Raw genomic sequence first — 21,666 nt, 5'->3', positions numbered from 1 at the left:
GAGGACAACCGCGTGTGTCACAAAGAGGCCGACGTTCTTTTTTCTTCACAAAATGTCATCTGCCAAGGAGAGAAGACGGCAATGAAATTTTTTTCGACGTGCATATCGCGAAGGATAAATGCATCGGAGCAACGGCATAGTGTGTTTTGTATTTTTACATAACCATCGTTTCCTGAACTGTCTGTCTAACGATTCAGTTTCCCACGTCCTTTCTCGGTCTTTCGATCCTAGTAAAATTAGCCAGAAGCTCGTCGAGTTGCGATCGTCACTTGACGATTTGTTTACCCTTTGAGAAAGTGCGGTCAACCTCCTGGTCGCCGTATCAATTCCTAATAATTTCAATAAAAAGACAAAAAATGAGCCTCTAAAAAGAGGGAGTTCATGCGCGAGTGTATTTCAGCGGTTCGCCCCGTGCCCCCACCTTCGGATTGCTCTCTAGAGTCAGGTTTATAATGCTGCAACGAATTCGCCTGTTTCTGTGCAACAGCTTCTCATGGATACATTCTAAAGGCGAATATATACGCGACTGAAAAGCGTGTTTGTTGTAAGATCGATGTTGCAGGCAGCCAGTGGCTGAGCGACCAATGGCTATCAAGTGGCACGAGGTAATCAACTGGCCGAATGCAACAGGGCAACGATTTCAGGCTCACTCGCTTCGATACGCGCACCGATCGTTTTGCCGCCAGGCCCCAGGCCAACCACCCTGTTTTAAAGGTGTGAATGCACCAGTCTTGTCTAAAACCTCGTCGTCGTTGTTCTCCTGTTCTCGTTCGGATAGCTTTTACTAATTCCAAATCATCTTTCACTTGGTCCAACGAGCGGAGAAATTCCCTCGACCATCGACCGGCTCTCAATCGTCTTTTCCCGATCGCGAAGCACGGACATGTTCGCTCTGCTAGTCCGCGTGTGGTACGTTTTTTAAATCCAATTCGTTAAAAGTGTCGTTGCTTTCCGGCAAACTTTATCCGACCGCTTTGATGTTTCTGCCTGTGAATTTTTATCGCATTTCTTTCGACGCTTCCGGAATTTTCGCGTTTCCCTGATAAGCCAGGCCGATCTTTATTTTTTATCGACTCAGTGTCATCGGGTGCTGGACAACGATTTTTTGTGTCCCGGCTCGCTACGTTAACGCGAATTCCCGATTTCGTCGTCGCGCCACGATCGATCGGTGTTCACAAAAACCAACGAATCTGTTTCGTTTTTTTTCTCAACAATCTCACAATCGAATTGCTAAATTTCGGGGTATGACCGCGTCGCTAAAACTCGTTGAAAAATGTATCGGTGAAAAAAGTTCGTAAAGAATAGCTGCACAAAAATGCTTACGACCCACACGGTCTTGCCGATCTTTCGTCACGGCACGAGAGTTCGGTCGAATTTTATGCGATCGAAAAACAGCTAAAAACGTCACCCCGGGATTTTCGCAATTTGTATATGCCCCGCCGCGAATTAACGTTATTCGGAGTGACGCTGCCTGACAAAACCTCAAGCTGAATCCCTGCTGCGTACGTTTGGCTGCGTGTGTGAGTCTGCATTTGCCTGTGCGATACGTGCGACTGTGTGCGTGCGTTTCCCGTGATACGAAAATTGCTAACTTTTATTATGTAGCCGTAGAGCGTAATTAACTATAGCTATTTAGCGTTGTTACATCGCCCGATTTATATATCTGCCTAGAATCCTTTCGACTCGCTCGTGTTTTTTTGTTTGTTTTTTGCAGCGTTACCGCCTCGTTAGCGGGAATTGCGCTTGCCGCGTTACGTGAGTATATCATATAACACTTATTTTCATTTGGTATCCAACGACGGTTACACGCGTATTACATACGAAGATTACATTGATAGGAGAGGCCGGGGCAAGACGGAGTACTTGGCAAAATATTGGAGTTTTTAGAGATTTGGAAAATTTGGCTTGTTTCTTGATCCTAATTTACGAAGAAACCTATGATTCGTGACGTAATTTTTTGAGAATTCGAGAAAAAACGAATATTTTTCGGGGACAATAGAATATTGACAAAAATTTGGGAACTTTTTTCACTACAATTTTCATAAGTTTGTTAAATATTAACGAGTGTCTCGTACCATCGTTGTTTAGTGGTTCAGAGGCAAACGGAGGAGCTGAGGAAATATCGAGTTGAGCTAGTCGAAGCTTAAAGCATTTTGTCTACTTTTCACACACCGTCGAGAAAAGCATCGTATTTTCTTCTCAATTTTGCAAAAAAATGTCAAAAATTCTAAAAATGAGAAAAGCAGTTCGCGGATTTTTATGCATCTCCATTCGCCCCGGTTTCCTCTGGATATGATATGAAAGAAATTACTAATTTTTCGAATTTTCGGAACTGATTGCATTGAGAATAACAGACGGAAGGACATTAGCGAAATTACTGAAGTTTCTGGTTGAGTTTTCATCTGCGAATTGTCTGCAATCGTGGTTTTAGCCCCCTACATCAAGCCCTGCAAGCGATCGGATCCTGAACTCGACTTATGCATCACAAAGGCGATCGAAAATCTTCGGGAAAAACTTGCCGTGGGTATTCCAGAACTTGAGGCTCCAGCTATCGAGCCCTTGAAGCTCGATCAAATAAGGTTGCTGAGGGGACCTCAGGGAGCAAGACTCGATATCAATTTGACAGACATTCAGGTAAAAAAAATCGAATCTCCAACGATATTTGACTCAAGAAACCTTTACGCATTGTTTTGATGAAAAAAAAAATGACAAATTCCAATGAAAGTGAATGCCTGCGAAATGGAATACGAAAATTGATCGTTCAAAAAAGATCGACAAGAAAATTGCAGCGAAATGTAATTGCATTGGTCCTTCGTCAAGATTGGCACTCAGATAAAAAAGTAGAAAAAAAAAACGTTAACGCAAGAATTGCAAAGAGACTGAATTAAACAGAATTTTTATAGGAATCATTTTAAAAAATGCTTCATTCAAAATCGCAGCCCATTACATAAACCCAGAAGTGTGATTACATCGAATCTATTCGGTGAAACATTTCACTGGAATGCTCTAAGGAGTTTGGGAATGCGAGTAATAAAATTTCATTATTTCGACAGGTAAGTGGCCCGTCAAAATTCAAGGTTCGAGATCTCCGAGCCAACGTCGACGACGTATCGTTCACCTTCAAGGTGAGCTTCGACACACTCAGCTTTCGTGGAAAGTACCAAATAGATGCGAGACTTTTACTTCTAAGGCTGGCTGGTGCGGGTGATTTAACCGGAAGTTTCAGTAAGTAGAATCTTCACGAAACCAATGCAAATATTCGCCGGCTCGAAAACAATCTTTCGGAAACTTTTTATCCACAATCTTCCGTTTTCAATCGTTTTACCAAGGTGGTTATGACTCGGACGTTATCCTCCGAGCTGAAAAGATCATCAAAGGCGACAAAGTTTACTTAAACTTCGAGAAAATAAAGCTGGTCATCAAAGTGGGAAAAGCGAACGTGTATCTCAGCAACTTATTCGGCGGTGATCCAATCCTCGGTAAGTTTCACTAAAACCAACCATTTCAAACGGCATTCTGACACAGCAATCAAATTTTTTGTTAAAATATTATGACTCCACTCGTTGAACTCCTCGTTGAAGCATCATTGTAGAATCGCTATGACGAGCAAGTTAATTTTTTTTCTTTTAATATTATAATTGAGAAATCTCTTCGTCAAAACAATTCGTATAAAAAATTTTTTTTTGCGTGTCCCAATTGACATGTCTCGTCGCACCTTGGATTTCTGTAAAAGTCAATCTGCTTTAACGCAACTTCAGAGCCAACTACTATTTATAGGTGGATCGAGCAGCAACAACAAAAATAAAACGACCAAGGCCACTTTCGATTATGATCGAGGCTATTTTTTCTTCTTAATTTATGCTTGCTTCTGCCTGCATCATGATGAAAAGGCAACAGGTTATTGAAATTAATCTCCATGCCTGGGAGTTTTTTTCTTTCTTCAATTTGAATCGATTCAGATTATGCTGAATTCCGTACGAACACAAACAATGTAGTTGACTATCTACAGTTGCGCTGTGAGCAAGAGATCGAGAGAAAAAACTGGAGCGCGCGTTACGAAGAATCTTGTTTTTCAACGTTCGTATTTCTGCGCTCGATAGCGCACGCGGGATTCGATCGAGACCAAAGTTCGTTAATGAAAGTCACCTTCCTCCGAGTTACGATCAATTTTTCTTCGAGTAGATTGCGTTTGTATTCCTCAGGATTAAGTTCGAGGACGGGAAATTGGGAGAAAAGTGAAAAAACTTTATTCAAGTGTGAGCGGGAGTTTCGGAGTATTCATTTGGAACTTGAAGCTTCCGAGGCAATAAGAAACATGAAAATAAAAAAAAATTGATGATTTTCAGAAAAAATAAATAGATCGAAAACGTTTAATTCTGAAAATGACAATTTTCTTTCGTTCTCCAGGACCAGCGAGCAATCAAGTGCTGAACTCGAACAGTCATCTCTTCCTGGACGAAGTTAAACCGGTGCTCGAAACAGCTCTGGCTGATGTGTTCACAGACGTCACCAACAAAATCACTGGATCATTCACTTACGACGAACTCTTCCCGGATGATTGAAAAGACACAAAAAGAAAAAAAAAGAAAAATTTGATCACTATTATTTACACGTTTTTTTAATGCTCGAACCTATTCATCATTTCGACTCCCTGCTCAACTCCGCATCGCAGCAGCAAAAGTGACATTTTTTTCTTACCCGAAAGAGTCGAGCGAGACGGCGAAGAAGTAAAATAATGACCACACTTTACGACGAGAACCGTTTAAAAATCCATTCAACATCGTTTCTCATTTCGTCGTTTTTACACATTTTTTCTCACAAGACCCTGCAATCTTTTCAAGAAATTCTGACAGTCGCGTTGTCGCCAATCGGTCATGAAAGTTTCGGTGACATCGATGCTCGTAGAGTAGAAATCCTCAACAATTATTTCGGCGTCAAGGGATTTGAAAATAGGAAAATCATTATTCAACGAAATCGTAAAATTCTCGTTCGAGTCGCTCCTGTCGAGATCGCCAACTTTCAACTGTGCTTATCACGTGTGTCTTGATCGAACTCCAAAAGTTTCGACATTTTTTGAACTTTAATAAAAAATATATTCTTCTGAATGAAGGATGAATTTCCGGGAGCAACACTGCCCATAGTTCAGGAGAAATATGCAACGATTTCAAACATCAAAGATCCGGTTACGACACTCTTTGATAATATCATAAAAATTCAATCGATTTCTCACTTATCATCGCTACAGCGTACTCGAACACCTTAGAACTCCCGTCATAGTGGAACGCTTCACTTCACGGAGGACGGATATTAATGTACAGCATCGTCGGTAGGTTGGTATTGAAATATGTTTTTTCATCTCTGATCGAAAAGCGTTATCGCAAGATGAATGTAAGTGGGGGATTCTGATCGGTGACCAAATTCGGAAGCGTGAAGAAAAACCATCGCAATTGCAGACTTCGCTCGAAAATATAGGAATTTAGAATAATTTGGTATAAAATTTTACGATTTTTGAAGTTTTAATTCTTCATTAAATATTCGGTAACCTGACCTGAATTTTCGCCAATCTATTCGCATGCACTTTTACTTTACTGTTATTTAAAATCAGTTATTTGTAGAATATTTGGATTCGTGAATGGAATACACCTTAACCTAACTACAAACGCCCTACAAACAAATCTTCCTCTCAAATTCCACTTGTTCGCTTCTGGTTTATTTTTGACACTCTTCCTCCCACAAAAAGGAAGCATAATTTGCGGTCAAGCCTGTCACAATATGTTCGACGAAGGGAAATTATTCAAAAGTTTTTCAAATTTACAGCTTTTTACTTTCAAGCACACTCGAAAGGTACGCAAATAGTGAGAAATTTTGATGCACTTTGTTTGCTCCGACGCGATTGAGAATGAGGAAATTTGTTTCCTACAAATTTGTTTCCGGTCCGAATGAGGTTTTCCTCTTTTTTTGTAAACAATAATCCTTTTGTACAAATTTCCATTTTTTATGAAGCCTCGAATTTGAGGCTTCACGAATATAACTTGAGACTTCGATCGTCCCTAAAGCAACGAACGCGACTCTCGTGTGCATTGATCGAATTCTGAACGTCATTCTCAATGTGTCTTCGGTTAACACACGTCGCTGTACGAGAGTCAATATATGTGCAATTAGCATGAAATGAAGTAGCAAAGGATCAAATTAGAATAATTGTGATCAAAGGGTTTTGATATTCTATGGTAAAAATCACTGGTGCGATGGAGATCGCGCGACTGTGTGGGACTAGGGTAACAGCTCTTCGGCTGTGAGGACGCTGAGCGCTCTCGCTGCCAGAGCTTTCGCTATCGACGCAGCAGTTTCTTCAATTATGGGATTTATGATGTCGAGAACGAGGCGAGGATTCGAGTTGAAGAAAGTCATCGCTGCATCAGCTGAAAAAAAAAAATATTCAACTATTTTGACACGTTCCAGTATCGGGCGACATTCGTGCAGGCACCGCGATTAGGAATTTCAAGAGGTTGGAGGGCTACTCGAATCACCCGAATGCAAATCTACCGAATTGAGAAGCATCGAAGCTCGGTTTTATATAAAAATGACAGAAATAACGCGGCGTGCAATCCGATTTTTCTACCTCGATCAATGATCAACGAATTCGAGGGAAAATAGTTCACAATTTGGTGAAAATTTGTCACCTGTAATTTTTTGAACGGCTGGTGCCTTCAGCCTGATGTTGCCGTCGCCGACGCGAATTTTAGTTGCGAGTTTGTGAATCTCGATTCTCCTCACACCATTTTTGTCGGTGACCTCTCTGCCTTGGGCGTTTACTCTCGTTTGAGTATTTGCTGAAATAAAATGTGATGAAATTGTGAAAAAAAAACGTATGAAAACACGAAGGTGGGAAAAGGGTGAAAAGTATTTTCAATAACTCACTAAAGTTTCCTCGGAAAGCTCCATTTCCCGTCAGCGGCAACAGGAGAATAGTTCCTTTGACGTCATAGTTTCCCTTGACGTGTATGTAGGGCAATTGAACCTTCAAGTAGACCGTAAGATTGTCACGATTGGCGCGCAAATCATCGATCAAATAGTTCGTTGAACCGTGAACTCGAATGTTCGTCAAATTAGCTTTGACTTTAAGAGCCTCGAGATTTCGGTCGACGACTAACGACGGCAATGTGAGTGGATCGAGAGGTGGTAATTTCAGCGACGGAATTCCCTTTATCAATTGTGGGGTTATTGCTTCTAGCTGCTTCAGAACGCACTTGTTGTAAGCATCGGGATCGTTCACTCGAGGACACGAGGTCACTCCAGGCGCTGAAAGTCATTTTTTCATCATTTTATTATTCTAATTTATCACTGCTCACGTGTACGAAACTAGTTTTCATATTATCATTCGTTATGAATGTATGAGCTAAGAAAAAGTACGTTCGAGCTGTGCAGGTCAATACGAACATGAGATATTTCAACAGAAATTGATCTCAACGCTTTTGCTTCGTTTGTTGCAACTCTGTCGAAAGTTTTCTTTGCCCATCATCCGCGTCACACGAAAAAAAAAATCCTCAAACTTTTTCTCCTCTCAAACAACAAAGTGACACGTTTAAATTCCTTCGAACGCAGTAACAACTATCGAGCGATATTCTAATTACAAAAAACATCGACCATTAACAAGCCTGGTATTTCTAACATGTGAAAAACTCATTAATATTTCCCACTTTTATTTAGAATGCAAAGAAAAACGAACATTACTTATCCCTGGTGCATTCGGACTGAGTCTGTATCATTTTATAGTTTCTTTCGGTCTCGTTTTCACTTTGTGACGGAGAAAAACATTTGTCGCTGTGATTAATGTTGTGCTGCTTAATATACGAGGCGTTTCACGCTCCTGGGCCGCCTTCTCGACAAAGTCTTCATTGCAACTCGAGTGGTTTTAATTCAGGAAAATGTTGGCTTTGGATCGAGATAACCGAAAATTGAAAAGAAATTTTGAAAATCCGGCTACTCGTTGCTACTCGTCCAGTCGAAACTTCGCAGGGTAAAAATAACTTCACAAGTAGTATGCAAATATATTCAAGTAAATGTAGTCGTTCAAGTGTGGACGATCAGTAGAAACTCACGCGCAATGACCAATTCGAGGTCACTATACGCATCAATGGGAGAATCACTTTTGAAACTTTGGACGTTAGAATTGGCAACGACGGAAAACCCCGTACAAATTAATTCTATGTACAATGCAGGCTACATATATACGTGATCGATACCGCGATGTGAGACTGGAGACGATTGAGTGCCAGGTCTGAAATCGAAAGTGAACTTTCCGTAGAAAGTGATATTATACGCTCGTCGTGTTGTCGACTCCGTCGTCGTAGTCTTTCAGCGGAGTCGACCTTTTTTTTCATCGAGGCGAATCCACCTTGCATTAAGAGTTCTCGCACGAGAACGTTCCTCTTTCGATCGAAGGAAAAATAAAACAAAAAGAACCGGAGAACGTGCTTTCGTGTCATCATTTGAAATATCGATTTTCTCTATTTCCAATTGATTTATCACAATGAAGGATTGAAAGGACTCCATTTTTTGGGAAGCTCCGAAGTTCTGAAAATTTACTCAGTTTTCCCGTATTTCAATATCACCGCGTTGGGAGTGTTTCTGCATATTCTCACTGGCGAAATTCTGTAATTTCATTCAACTTTCTAAAACGATTGATCAATAAATCTGCCTCGATAATGATATTTCTTCCTGTTAATTGTACAGAAGGATAATTTTTCAAAGAAAGGATAAAAAATCTAATATTCAAACGCATTTCAACGCGGCTAAGCTTGAATAATGCAGGTCAATTGAATAGTTGCTTTTCATTATTTCGTAATCGTGATGAACATTGAACCAATTGAACAGATGGAGACAATTTATTAAAATAAACAGAAAATTTGTGAAAAATATTGTCAATATTTCGGTGTTTTGTTATCCCAATAACAAAAGGACTCGAGGTGGAAATAAAAAGGCGATGAATAATCACGATTACTCACGTAGCTCCGAAAGTACGGTTCCGAAAAGACCGGCGGCGATAAGTAAGTTTATGAAGCTCCGCATCATTGATCTTCGATCCAAAGCACACGTTTTACTCGACTTTAAATCCTTTTTTAGATGGTTTTTGGCACTGAACGATGAGTTAAAAAACGTTAGTTTCTCGCCCCCGGTGTAATCGCAATTAGCGAGAGCGTTATTGAAAATGTGCGTACGATGGCCCCGTTCCTCGTGTATATATGAAGGAAGTGCACTTTCTCCGGTATGACTTGGGATACACCCGTTTACCTCCCTACGTCCCTACTCCTTTCCTGCCTTATAACCCCCCCAACGTTCAACGATTGCTGGCTACACGAAGCTATCGCACGCTCGGGTGAACAGCTTTTTGAAAATCGTTTGATAAATCAAATACGAAAAGTGACTTTTCGAACATAAACGAAAAAACTGGGGCAAATCAGACGCGGAAAAAATCTGACTTGTAAATGTCAAACGAAATTCAAAAATGTCTGAGGAAAACGGGATTTTCATGTATCATTTTTGGTATTCCTCGTTTATGGTGGAGCAGACTCAACGAGCCTCGTTAAGGGTACGGATCAACCGGTCGAGGCATTTCGAATTTGAAATATTTTGACAGGTTAAAGGAGATCACAGGGAACAGTTTCAGCTCGCATCGATGCCTCTCAAAATTTCTACTCTCAAAATTTATAATCATCTTCCTTGTCCTAACTGCGCCAAAATTCTGACCGAACACCCTTAAAGTAGTTCACGCACGAAACGATTTTCTCAAGAAAGTCTTGAGATTTACACAGAGTTTAAACAGGGACTGACACGTATATCAAATTTTAAAGGGTTCGCTTTATTGGTTATTGAGATAAACGTGTTTAAATATGAAGGAAAATACACAGGGATATAGAGACTATGCGTAAAAAATCGTTTATCTTTCCATATTACGAATGAACGCTTCTTACGAAGTTTATGAAAAAGTACACAACAACAATGAAGTATATAATGAATTTATTAATACTTTTTTCTTGGTCCCTTTCCTCTTGCGCTCTCTAATGCGATTGTTTACATAAAAAACTATAGTATTTTAGCCAGGTACGAATAAAATTTTGGGTTCGGTCAGTGATGGATCCCCGATTAGTTAATGGCTTGTAATTTCATTCGGCAAAAGATAAGTTGAAAAAATGTAATTACAATTTCGAATGAATAACTTTGACTTTAATTTAAATTGATTATATCTTTAAATAGGAAGTAAAAATCGATGCAATTTAAACACCCATAAAATACGATCCTTCGGGCATGATCTATGATAAAACTTGAAATTTTTATGATTATGCGCTTCGATCCTCTGGTCTGACCTATGAAGCAGCCCAACAATGTCCCGTAAGTGAACATAAGTGAACGTCAAATGACGCAAATCATTTTTATAGTTTATCTAAGCTTATCTAGCTTTTTAGAATTAGAATATGTTACTTGAAATGACAAAAAAAACAACATGCCTTCACGTGACTAAAATCGAAAGCTCTACCAGCGACTTTATTGGCACAAATAGATTGAAAGTCAATCTTACATGCATACTCAGAAAAACGTGTCACAAAAATAATCCTGACGATCATAAAGTGCATACACGAAGACGAATGAATTTTTTACACGTCTGCTAGTCCAAGTATCATAATGTTGTTTCTTTGTAACAATCATCCTCGGATACGTGTGTGACGAATGCCTCATTGTCTCAAGAAATTAGCCGACATCTCACGTCTGTGCTTTCTGTACATGCTTTCCACTTCGCATTGACCATAATTACTCTTATCGTGATTCAAGTGATCCACGACCTTCGGTATATTCCACAATCTCGAGTTTTTACGTAATTACCAGAGGCAGAAGAAAATAATACTTTTGCGAACAGAAAAATGTATTTTCATAAGCTCCGTACATATATTTTCAACGACAAAGTATGTAGAAAAACATCGCGAAGTAGTGAAAGAATCCGTACACTGTTAGACCGATTTTCTCATCCGTTTCAATTCTGTTTTCGTGACCCTTGAAAATGACGGTTCAAAAAATCACTCGCAAAGAAAACTGTCATTCGAGAATCCGCACATTACTTTTCTTAGAAATGATGGAAAAGTCCTTAATCATACCGAAATTGGAGCCGGATGCAGGCCTCAATTTCCTCATCGTTAAGTATTTTTTTATTTTCATATTCAAGTAAATGCTCAATAAGTTAAAACACTAATAAATATATTTTTGAATAAATAAATGAACGGCGATGATGTTGAGAATGAAAAATTCCGTGATTCTCCGCGGTCCTCAATTTTCCGAAGGCAAATTCTTGTACATCCTGTATATAATGGAATCGGCTGTTTTTTCGCTGAGAGCCTTGGTCGTCAGATCGTCAGCTAACATAGCGGCGACTGCTTCAGCTGCCACCAAACCTGAAGCACAAACGAGCAGTGTCATTAGCCGCGTACATGCATATTTTTTCCACGCTTGCGTTCACGTCTTCTCCACGTTTTGTACTTCGCGAATGAACTCAAGAAACTTCCCCGATGATGAAACTTATCAGCTGTTATTTATTCCGGAATCGCCGCTACGAGGGTTTTCGATTTCAACCGATTTGTCCATCTTCGTTTCATTATGAATTACTGCAACTCGATCATATCGATTCCCCACTCGTTTTTCTTCCCTATGATTATTCTTCGATAAGAAGATCGTTAAAAAATGCAGTAATACGAGTCAATTGACATTCGACGATTACAGGACCAGTTAAAAATCGAGGGATTACTCATCGACGATGGCAAGAGTGAACCTCTCGTAAACCGTCGTGCACGCAAAGCCTACCGCAAATCATTTATGCTCGCATACCAACGATCAGCCATGTACTCAGTACCTATATATGACTCGTTACAAAACTCCTCGGTTCATCGGATTACGCAACAATCAATGACAGGAACAACTCAATGTACTTTCTTGCGGCACGTAACCCACCGGTTATATCATTAAACACGACTCTTACTATCAGTACAACTTCACCAACCATTACATCCGTAATGTGCACTACAAATTATTATTTACTCAAATCGAGTAACGAAGAAAAAATAAGTATTCAATAACTCCGAGTTATTTGCGAAAAGCAAAACTTTATCGCACTGAGAAAAAAGTAACAACTGAATGTCTTTAGTTGATATTTTTGTTGCTTGATTTAACTAACATCCGCTTGCGACGAATGAGGAATAGGTCATACGAATTACTAAATTTTTATTTATATGAATTAACTGAACGAGTGAAACCAAATATTTTGTTCGAAGAACTCGAAATATTTGTTCATTTCTACTTAATTCACACGCACTTTTATGATATAATTATTTGAATATCGAGTACTGAGGTATCCGAACGGTTTTGTTGAGAATGATAAATATTTTGTAAATCGAATCATACTGGTCAGTTCAATATGACCCAAAATTTGTTGAAATTTATTTATTATATTAGCCAGCATGATTTGTGGAAAATAACAAATAATTTTGATACCGAGTTTTTTCTTCATGTAGCTAAATCTCATCGATCACGAATCGAATCAATTATCTATAGAAATGTCTACCTCGAAAGAAGGTTTAGTATACTCTATGTGTAATTTAGTTAAACGTATTTGCTTATTTCTTGACTAAATTCTTAACTAAATTTCTGTCTGATCGATTAGTTGTTTTTCTTTATTTCAATTGTTGCTACGAATACGTTTTTTGCATGGATTCCTAATTTTCGGACTAAGTGTTATCGATAATCAAATAAATGAACAGTCTACAGAAGTGAATCGTATAAATAAATTATCTATTGCTTTAAATATAAATTAGTTCAAAATCCTCTTCTTGTTTTGCAACCTCGAAACAAAATTCTTGTATAAATTTATCGCATCAAAGAAAGACCAATGTGTGAATGAGCAGTCGTGGCTGTTAAAATGGCATTTGTAACAGATCGCCGAACAAAGATTGTTCGTAATCGCAAGGGCGATTCGGAGAGATGAAAGAAAAAAAAACAACTTTGCGATAATCATTTTTGACACTACTCGTCTCGTTCGTCATAAAGTAAAAAAAAAAAAAGTAAAAAGAATATAAAAACAAGTTGAAAGGTAATGTATGACTGAAGCAAGTTTACGTAATTTTGTGTACATTCAGCGTTCTGCAAGAATCGATAACCAGCGACTCGACGTTTGCCTCGGTGCTATTGCAAATGTGTGTACAGTACATTTGAAATTAGTACGTCTGTATATTTTGATAGTGTAATTATTATGATGTGTTTTGAAAACATTGAAAGTGAAATAAAAACAGTTGATTCCGGAATTATAATCATGCGCTAAATTCATGCTGATGAACGTCGACTTGCTCCACAGTGGCAATCTCGACGGTTAAAGCGCGTTCTATAACCGTAGGAAGCTGATATCGTCGTAACGGGCTCGTTTGATCATGAATCTCCGGGGCAGCTTGCAACTTGATTGAATCGCTAAGCGCCCCTGGCAGGAACGCTAACGCGATTATACAAACGAGATCATACGGATCGACTTTCATCGAAAGAATTTCATGAAAATGTCGTTTAGTTTATGCTGGGAACTGGCTTTTGTTGAGTTTTTCAAACGTCGTCAAATTTTCAGGCATCAGGGATTTAATTTTAAGGAAAGATAGTCGAGTAAAGCCTCCGTCGTTATGCTCGCCCGGGCTGGTCTCACTACTTTTCTGTCTCGAATGAAATGTATCAAAGGATATGATAAATTTTTGTGAAAATATGAGAAAGCTCATTACCTTGTGTCAGTATCTGATTAACCGGACCCTCCTCATCCATCCCTTGGAGAGTAATTTTTTGGTCGTTGGCGGTTAATCTTGCTCTAGCAGCTCGTACAACCATCGTATCGTCGTCGACCTTCTTGAGCTCCAGTGTGAAATCGCCAATCAGTTCCGCTGTAAGACACCAAAGCGTCGTTATGTCCAGCGCACTCGAGTGCTTGTAGAAGGATAATGACTTTTTATTATTCAAGCGGTTTATCGCCAGTTCGTCAAGCAAATGGAAAAAGGGGAGAAAAATGTTGAATGCTTTTTACTGAAATTCGCTGTGAGAAGGCCATTGCCCCGTAAAACTTGCTTTCCAACCGTCCCCGTCAGGACGTATCCTGCAGCAACGCGCAGCATTGGCACACGGATTTTCATTATGACGTGCATCACATCCTCCTGCAATTTCAAATGTTGAATCCTCTTAATAGTTTCGTGTTAACGATTCAAAAGTCCATCAATTTGGAGCTGTCAACCGCATTCGGCGTCACGCAGCGCGCAATTGAGGCAGCCTCGATTCATGGTTTCACGAACTCTTGAGCATACGACGAAGTTGACAAAAAATTGGATTAAACATTTTTCGTTTATGGGTGGTTAAATAATGGTGAAGTTTTTGAGCTATTCAGAGAAATTACTATCATTTCTACCGAATCCTGAAGGCCTTCGGTCATCGCCTCACCTCCCACAGCAACGAGTACTCAATGAACGTGACATTGGTCTCACGGATGAATCCGAAGCAAGTTCACTCGATCGTTATTCTTATTGGAAAGTTCTACTTTCTCGACGCTTAAATAGAACTGATTAATTTATTTGTCATGAACGCTCCTTCGAACAGGAAGATTGATAAGGACTTTCCTTTTCAAAATTCGACAATAAATTTTCCGCAAGAAAGTAATAAATTTTGGGACTTCCTGCGTCCATGTGCGTGCGCTGATCGAGTGAAATTGAGCTGAAAACTCGTTAGGCAATGATGCTCGAATGAACATAATATTCGCGATTATAGCAAATCGTGTTATTTGAGTTCTTATCGATGTCTCCGTGTGGATTTCAACGTAATAATAAGAACCTGAAAATTCCTCTTCAACTGATTTCACACCGAATGATTTGTCAGGGGATTATAGAGTTACGAAATTTTCGTAGTAAATTTCCGACTTACTTCATCTTCTTCGTCGAGGTGCGCTCGTTTCGTTCTTCGACCTTCGCTGTCTTTGATAATCAAGTCCCCTTCTTTGCCACCGTAATGATAAATCAATTGCATTCCTTCTTCGTAGTATCCATGTTTTTCTTGAAAATCTTTGGCGTACCTCACGAGATCTTCGATTCTTCTTGTTTCGCTAGCCGTTCTAACTGCGTCATTTTTTTTCTTCAGTGATTCGCCCTCGGTGAAATTATGAACGATAAATCTATTGTGATCGCGAAGATCCTGGATAAAAATACCTTCGTCAATGTTTAAAGCTCGTTGATAATTAGTCATACGAGGATGAGTTCGTTTTAATAATGAAGAATTTTCATCATTAAGAGTTTTCTAATTACCTTGAACACATCGTCGAGGCTGTAAACTTTCTTGTCACCCTCAGGCTGGACTCTCAAGTTACCGAAGTGTCGCATTTTCTGATCCTTCTCATCGGCGTAAACGATGTCAACGTAACCAGGTTGATTTTCCAAGCGTTGGGACGTTGAACTTTCTCTCGAGGGTTGACGATTTCGAGGGTAATTATTCGGCTCATCGATTCTCGCATCGAAAGTAGTCCTCGATTCGGTGTTGCGGATTCGTCCCCTAAAATCTTCGACGTCTCCTGGTGCACTGACTCTAGCATTGACGTGAGCCCTGCGCGATTCGTAATTCGTAGCAGCCCCAGTCTCGGCGTCAACTTGTCTGTTATTGAAATCGTTTCTCTGTTGATTTTGGTTCCTCCGAAGATTGTAGGAATTTCTTCGGTATTCGCAGCCCCCGGAACAACCGGAAATTGGCGGGGATTCGGTGCTGGGCCCCCGGTGAATCGTTTCGTAATTATTTTCTGGATTCTTCAATTTTTCAGCGTAGACAATTCGCACTCGCTCCGGAGGATTTTGAGCGTTCACGGAATGTCGAGAATTCACCTGATAACTTCCGCTTGCTGGGTACGAACCTGAGCATTCTGGTTTCACGGATGCCTGAACATTTGCGGACTCGCCGTAGCGCCTCGTATCGTCCGGTCGCCTATTCGGCGCATCGTAATTCGATCTGTGCTCATAAGGTCGCGCTCGATCGTTTTCATGCCTCGAAGAAGGTCGTTCGTGGTGAATCCTCTGACCCTGAGCTTGTTCCTGATTATCCCGGTATCTCGAGGGAGTTTGGTAACGTCCACGGTCGGCCGATGCAGGCTCAGAACTGCTCACGCGTCTGTGAGAATCGCCATCGAATCTCGACTTTTCGAGTCCTGGAATAGATTCGACTTCCAAATTTTGAGACTCCTCGACTCTCGGCTCCTTCACGACCGTGTGGAATCGGTATCGTATCATATCGATGTCATGCTGGTCGGTGTAACTCACGTAACCGGCCTCGTGCTCGCTGAGATTTGACTTGAGTCGACCCCGTCCAAGGTGGATGCTCTCGAGGGTCGAAGAATTCAGCCCACGGATTTCTACGCTCCGCAAAATCATTCGATAACTCGTGCTGCCCTCGGACTGATCGACCTTGACGATTGGAATCCTCAGTGGATCCAGAGCTCCAATTTTTGTCAGACCACCTTGGAGGGCTTTGGTCCACAGGGTTTGTGACATTTCTAGGAGGGAACCGCTCGTCATGCTCGCAACACAAGCGACTAAATAAATTGACGGAATCACCCTCATTTTTCTTCTTCTCTTTACTTCTCGGTATTTTCAAAAGTATTCTACGAACTTCAGTGATTAAAATACTATTTCATTGTCGATGAACTTCCCAAGCGTAAAATGGCTTGTAGAGAAGAATTAGGACGATCGCTGTTATGAGAAATATCGCTAAGAAACACGAGATCACAGCGCACATATAAGTCGAATTATTTCATAAAATTTACCAATAATTTAGTTAACGATCGATTGTTCAACGCGAAACTAATTTATAACGATCGTCATTATCGAACACGTTAATCCATTCGTGTCGGGATTCAGTTTTATAAGCCGTTGGAACCAAGTTCAAAAAAGTTTGTGAAACTCTTAAAACAACGATACAAGAGCACAGAATGCAGGAGGATGATGAGCAGCGCAGACTTTTTATAGGAGTATCGTGGAAGGGCGTGCGATCTGGGCCATGGACCACAGATTCCGATTCACGACTCTCGCCAGCTAGTCGATCTACTTGGTCGTGCATTTTTTTCTTTTACAGCATTTTATCAGCACGTCCATGCTGTTTAATGGAGGGCAAGGTCCTCCACTGATCTTGGATTCGCTCCCAAGGTCGATTATTAGGACCGGAATGTAGCGTTCGTCTGATGATGTGCAGGAACGTGTGGTTTTTCAAAATTCTTCAAACCGCACTTTAATTGATGCAGCAGCAGTCCTTAATGGAATTTATAAATCCATTTTTGCATGGAATTCAAATTTGTTATTGTTGGAAGTTGAAAACCACGAATTGGCGAGCCTCTCAAAAGATCACCTTGGAAAATTTCTATGTAAATTTCCTAAAATTTCATTTTGTGCTTAGTTGTTCGTGTCGGTAGTACAGAAACTTCGTGGAGCGATCCTTTCGTGGTATTAATCATTTCCATCGAAACTATTCAATTCGATTGCACGAAATGTTCCGAGAAAATGAAATTCTTCGAATGCGCTTCTTTTGTGTATCGAAAAACAGTGACCGTCCTACATCGCAGTTGAGTAACTGGAACAAATTTCAGTCAGCAGATTTTCGTTGTGACCGGGATTGCCGAAATCAGCGAAAATTTTTACACCGGCTGCTATAACTTGTTCTCGTAACTGCTATAACATTTCATTTGGAGCAGCGGAACAGTGACAATGAAGCTCCGAGTCGTGTCATCCTTTCTCATTCTGGGCTATGTTAGTGTCAGTGCACAGGACGAGTTCGACATTCGTGAGTTACTGTCAAGTTATTTTTCCTATGATTCAATCAGAGTGCGAAGTTCTATTGAACGTTTTCTACGTGAGAAGCGCACTCGAATTGCAATTAAAAAAAAGTAAAAAAAAAAAAAAAAAAAACGTTTGCGCATCGTTGCGGAATGCACGTTCAGGAATGTGTAGCTAAATATCTTTGGCTTGTTCGATCTTTGCTTTGCTCTTCCAGCATAATATCGAATTCTTGTCGATGGAGTATCTCGATCGGGGAGTTACTTCGGTACGAATGACTCAGAATCCTTGCGTTTAAAAAAACTAGGTGATTGCAGTCTATTTTGAGACTTGCTATACCCAATCTGTCGTACCGACAATCAAAAGAGTTTTGTCTTAGTGTGTTTACGCGTAGATCGGCCATGTATAGAGTTAGCATTAAATAAACATAAAACTCATACGAACTCGTCTTCAGCACCTTTCCTGAAGTTGTGCCATCAAAAGGATTCTCAACTGAACGAATGCGTGAAACGGAGCGTCGAGGCGCTGAGGCCTCACCTTAAATCGGGTATAGAAGCTCTCAACATACCACCGTGCGAACCTCTCCGCATACCGCAGATCGAAATTAGCCAAGCCGCTGGTCCCGTCTCGATAAATTCGGTTTATAAAAACATACGGGTTCTGGGAGGAACTGATTTCGTTCTCAAAAGTGTCAAGTAAGTAACGTGCTAAATGACACATCGTAATTCACATTTGAATGAGATCGGATACACCTCGAATCGAGAACAAGGTCAAAAGAATTACGTGCGAAAATAACACACTGCGCGATCCAGTTTTTCTCTTGTAATGAATAATGCGAATATTTTAATGACACGGAAATTCATTGTTATTGACGGTTCGTAGCAGCGATCTTGAGGAATTTTGGTACCGACAGTGGCACGAGAAATTCAAAGTTCTTTGGTCGTTTCAATAATTTCAGTCATTTTGCTCTTTATGATTGACGTTTCGTTATTCATTATTCACAACTTTTGACAGTTCCATCATTTTTCATTATTCTCAAGTAAAAACGAGATTCCCTTGAATATGATGCTGCAGAAAAAAATCTTTTTTTGTTGTTCTTTTTCACTGAATTGAATTTTCCTAGAATCGACATGGACAAGGACAGAATACGATTGAAACTGTACATCCCTCGACTCCAAATGGACTCGGACTACAGCTTGAGAGGGCGAATCCTCATGCTGCCAGTGATCGGACGCGGCCAAGCCCGTGGAAATTATTCGGACATCGATGTCATAGTGACGGTCCAAGGGGAACGTTATCAAAATTCTCAAACGAATAGAACGCACTTCAGGGTGGCTGAATTTTACGTCGACTTCGATGTTGGCCACGCGAGCATTCACCTGGACAACTTATTCAATGGCGAAGAGACTCTTGCCCATGCTATGAATCTTTTTCTCAATGACAATTGGAAAACTGTCGCAGCCGAGATGAAACCAGCCCTCGAAGACACCGTTTCCAACCTGTTCAAGGAGTTCTCCAATAACATTTACGCCAAATATCCCATCGACGTTTTACTGCCCCCTTAAGACGTTTTTTTATTCATAGAGCTTCGCGTGAAACATTTTTGAGGAAATGTAGAATATTTTCTAACGACCTCGAACAGTAAACCGATTTAGGCAGTTTCGCTATATTTATTCCACATTTTCAAATTTTTGTACTTTTTTAAAAGTCAGCTTTTCATCGGTTTTTGAAAAGTGTCTGTTACAAAACTATCGACGCAATGGTTATTGACACTCTGGAAGGATGAATAAATAAAAAGTCAAAATAACAAAAAAATTAATTCATCTTGACAGAAGAAGGAGTTCGATTGAGATTGCCAAAAAGTTTTTGAGTAATTCTCCTTCGAATAAAAGTGTATAAGGAAAAGTAAGTAAGCATAAAAATCGACTAATAAACGCTTCCGAAAACGATGCCAATTCGACAACGGTGGCGTAGCTCATGAATAAAAACATGTAAATAATTCATCCTTCCTTTAATTCCCACTTTTTACATCAAGCGTCCGAATGAACCACTCACGAGACCGAGCAGTTTCTAAAAAGTAGCGAATCAAGGTTTTATCAGCCTCACACTCGAGCTTTTCTTCCTTTCTTTAAAAGTGATTTTCTCATGCAATCATTTCCGTATAAACACGAGCCCTCAAATATCGAAGTATCTTTCAATGCTCCAGATCCTTTCTCATTTGTCAAGAAAAACAAAAACTCGTTCTTCCGGAGTATCAGTGCATGGTAAATATGAGCACTGTGATAACGATTATTGATGAAAGATGGCGTCGCAGATACTGAGTCAGATTTAATCGTTAAGATATGACGCTGCTCGGTCTACGCGCCTGCGGCATGTTTCTCGGTCCGACAGATCGTCATGCAGTTTGCCATTGACCAGGCGCTGTTCGAATTGTTTTTTTTTTTTAATATCCCGTTGACATTTCAGAGTCCAGTTGTTTTTTTTTCTATTTACACCGAGATATAAAACGCGATAAATCAAGCGGGAAATAATCGTCGATCGAGATTCAACTTGGTCTTCGAAAAGTGAGCGTTATTTGCTTCAATTTTATCCTCCAGACGACTGATTTTTTTGCGAACGAACAAAATTCTTTTTCCCAGTTTTTCACTGTGGTTCATTAAAATTTTTTTCATCGGGACGCATTAATCTTTCTCGGAGATCGTTCGAACTTGAGAGAAAATGGAATTGAGGAGGCCAGAAGTCAACTGAACCAGGGTAAATCAAGAGTTTTTTTATGTCCAATTGAGCAAGACAATGGCCATTAGAAGTTGGTAAATTGCCCAGGAACAGTAGCGTAGCCAGAAAAAAACGTTTCTTCCACGAATCGCATGAATGTCTCTAATCATAGTGTCAAAACTGTTAACTCACGGAATCGCTCACTTGTTTCACATTTTGTTTCGAAAGTGGTTACTACAAAATGGCAATAGACTGCGATAAACCCGAAGTGAATGTGTCAATAAAACCTTGACGTACTATAAGAATGGCCCAGTATCGAGGCTCGAGCCTTTAAGTACGTTGCCACTCACGCAAACCCTTCGCTTTTTCGATACGTTCGAATTACGTCTTTCAAGTATGCTGTAGAACGTAAATCTTAAATCCCGGTAAGGTGTATTCTTGTCTGGAAAAGGCGCTCGGCGAAATGAACGAAGAAGAAGAAGAAGGAGAAAAAAATAATCCAATCATCTAAAACCACTATGAGTGACGGTAACACGCTCACATTTTTTTGCATCTTTTCTCTCGCTCTTTCTCTTCAACTCTGTTGCAATCCACGTAAAGTTGAACAATTGTCAGTCACGTTTTCCCGCGTCTCGCGATCGCAACGTTTTTCTCTCCTCGTGCTCTTATGCACCCGTAACACAATCATACCGAACGTACACACTCGAGAACCACGTTTGAAATTTTCACACATGCAAGCTCGCTAGAAAAGACATGCAAAGAAAAAGGTCGAGAGAGAAGGAGATGACCGTTTGCATGCAAATCGAAAAAAGAGACGTTGCAAAATTACAGGTATAATAATAAGACGAAACAATCTTATTTTTGCCATAGAAACACCGTAAGCAAACGTTGTTGACGAATCTGAAAAAATTGAGTCACAAGCTAGCAACGAAATTGAATATCAAGCGCAATATTTTACTCCGTAAACAATCGACTTTTTTCGTGAACGAGCTGGCCCATCGAGGGCTGGACGGTCGACAATTTTCTAGAGCCTCTAATGATCCTGATGAACCGGAGTTCAGTGAAATTATGAGCATTTAGGGGGTTTTCCGCA

At 40.1% G+C, this 21,666-nt stretch overlaps 4 protein-coding genes across 4 annotated transcripts; 2 read left to right on the top strand and 2 right to left on the bottom strand.

Annotated features, from left to right (window-relative positions):
- The first annotated feature begins 667 nt into the window (after positions 1 to 667).
- LOC122410266 (putative beta-carotene-binding protein) lies at positions 668 to 4,605 on the top strand. Its single transcript, XM_043418408.1, has 6 exons — positions 668 to 909; positions 1,715 to 1,755; positions 2,432 to 2,634; positions 3,054 to 3,225; positions 3,330 to 3,479; positions 4,408 to 4,605. The coding sequence occupies exons 1-6, from the start codon at positions 884 to 886 to the stop codon at positions 4,560 to 4,562; spliced, it is 747 nt and encodes a 248-aa protein (XP_043274343.1). The 5' UTR covers positions 668 to 883; the 3' UTR covers positions 4,563 to 4,605.
- Positions 4,606 to 5,688: 1,083 nt separating this feature from the next.
- On the bottom strand, positions 5,689 to 9,231 carry LOC122410268 (uncharacterized). The gene is made up of 4 exons (XM_043418409.1): positions 9,006 to 9,231; positions 6,919 to 7,299; positions 6,681 to 6,830; positions 5,689 to 6,419 (listed from the first exon to the last, which is right to left on the bottom strand). The coding sequence occupies exons 1-4, from the start codon at positions 9,070 to 9,072 to the stop codon at positions 6,271 to 6,273; spliced, it is 747 nt and encodes a 248-aa protein (XP_043274344.1). The 5' UTR covers positions 9,073 to 9,231; the 3' UTR covers positions 5,689 to 6,270.
- Positions 9,232 to 10,565: 1,334 nt separating this feature from the next.
- Positions 10,566 to 16,959, bottom strand: LOC122410260 (uncharacterized). The gene is made up of 5 exons (XM_043418402.1): positions 15,354 to 16,959; positions 14,977 to 15,243; positions 14,093 to 14,219; positions 13,797 to 13,952; positions 10,566 to 11,441 (listed from the first exon to the last, which is right to left on the bottom strand). Exons 1-5 carry the CDS (start codon positions 16,650 to 16,652, stop codon positions 11,317 to 11,319), a joined length of 1,974 nt encoding a protein of 657 aa, XP_043274337.1. The 5' UTR covers positions 16,653 to 16,959; the 3' UTR covers positions 10,566 to 11,316.
- An 820-nt stretch (positions 16,960 to 17,779) lies between these two features.
- On the top strand, positions 17,780 to 19,857 carry LOC122410263 (protein takeout-like). The gene is made up of 3 exons (XM_043418405.1): positions 17,780 to 17,865; positions 18,313 to 18,553; positions 18,982 to 19,857. The coding sequence occupies exons 1-3, from the start codon at positions 17,790 to 17,792 to the stop codon at positions 19,421 to 19,423; spliced, it is 759 nt and encodes a 252-aa protein (XP_043274340.1). The 5' UTR covers positions 17,780 to 17,789; the 3' UTR covers positions 19,424 to 19,857.
- The last annotated feature ends 1,809 nt before the right edge of the window (positions 19,858 to 21,666 follow it).

This window comes from Venturia canescens, chromosome 4, assembly GCF_019457755.1.
Source record: "Venturia canescens isolate UGA chromosome 4, ASM1945775v1, whole genome shotgun sequence".
Lineage (NCBI taxonomy): Eukaryota > Metazoa > Arthropoda > Insecta > Hymenoptera > Ichneumonidae > Venturia > Venturia canescens.
This window is presented reverse-complemented; position numbering and strand designations above follow the sequence as displayed.

What these genes read in the sequence shown, in the direction of transcription:
- LOC122410266 (XM_043418408.1), top strand. Translation starts at nt 884, where the DNA reads ATGTTCGCTCTGCTAGTCCGCGTGTG. An exon ending in AATTGCGCTTGCCGCGTTAC is followed by an intron (nt 1,756 to 2,431) that starts GTGAGTATATCA and finishes TCGTGGTTTTAG; the next exon opens with CCCCCTACATCAAGCCCTGC. An exon ending in CGGCGGTGATCCAATCCTCG is followed by an intron (nt 3,480 to 4,407) that starts GTAAGTTTCACT and finishes TTCGTTCTCCAG; the next exon opens with GACCAGCGAGCAATCAAGTG.
- LOC122410263 (XM_043418405.1), top strand. Translation starts at nt 17,790, where the DNA reads ATGAAGCTCCGAGTCGTGTCATCCTTTCTCATTCTGGGCTATGTTAGT. An exon ending in ACAGGACGAGTTCGACATTC is followed by an intron (nt 17,866 to 18,312) that starts GTGAGTTACTGT and finishes ACTCGTCTTCAG; the next exon opens with CACCTTTCCTGAAGTTGTGC. An exon ending in TTCGTTCTCAAAAGTGTCAA is followed by an intron (nt 18,554 to 18,981) that starts GTAAGTAACGTG and finishes GAATTTTCCTAG; the next exon opens with AATCGACATGGACAAGGACA.
- LOC122410268 (XM_043418409.1), bottom strand. Translation starts at nt 9,072, where the DNA reads ATGATGCGGAGCTTCATAAACTTACTTATCGCCGCCGGTCTTTTCGGA. An exon ending in AACCGTACTTTCGGAGCTAC is followed by an intron (nt 7,300 to 9,005) that starts GTGAGTAATCGT and finishes AATGACTTTCAG; the next exon opens with CGCCTGGAGTGACCTCGTGT. An exon ending in AGCCGTTCAAAAAATTACAG is followed by an intron (nt 6,420 to 6,680) that starts GTGACAAATTTT and finishes TTTTTTTTTCAG; the next exon opens with CTGATGCAGCGATGACTTTC.
- LOC122410260 (XM_043418402.1), bottom strand. Translation starts at nt 16,652, where the DNA reads ATGAGGGTGATTCCGTCAATTTATTTAGTCGCTTGTGTTGCGAGCATG. An exon ending in GCCTCGACGATGTGTTCAAG is followed by an intron (nt 15,244 to 15,353) that starts GTAATTAGAAAA and finishes ATTTTTATCCAG; the next exon opens with GATCTTCGCGATCACAATAG. An exon ending in CCTTCTCACAGCGAATTTCA is followed by an intron (nt 13,953 to 14,092) that starts GTAAAAAGCATT and finishes GGTGTCTTACAG; the next exon opens with CGGAACTGATTGGCGATTTC.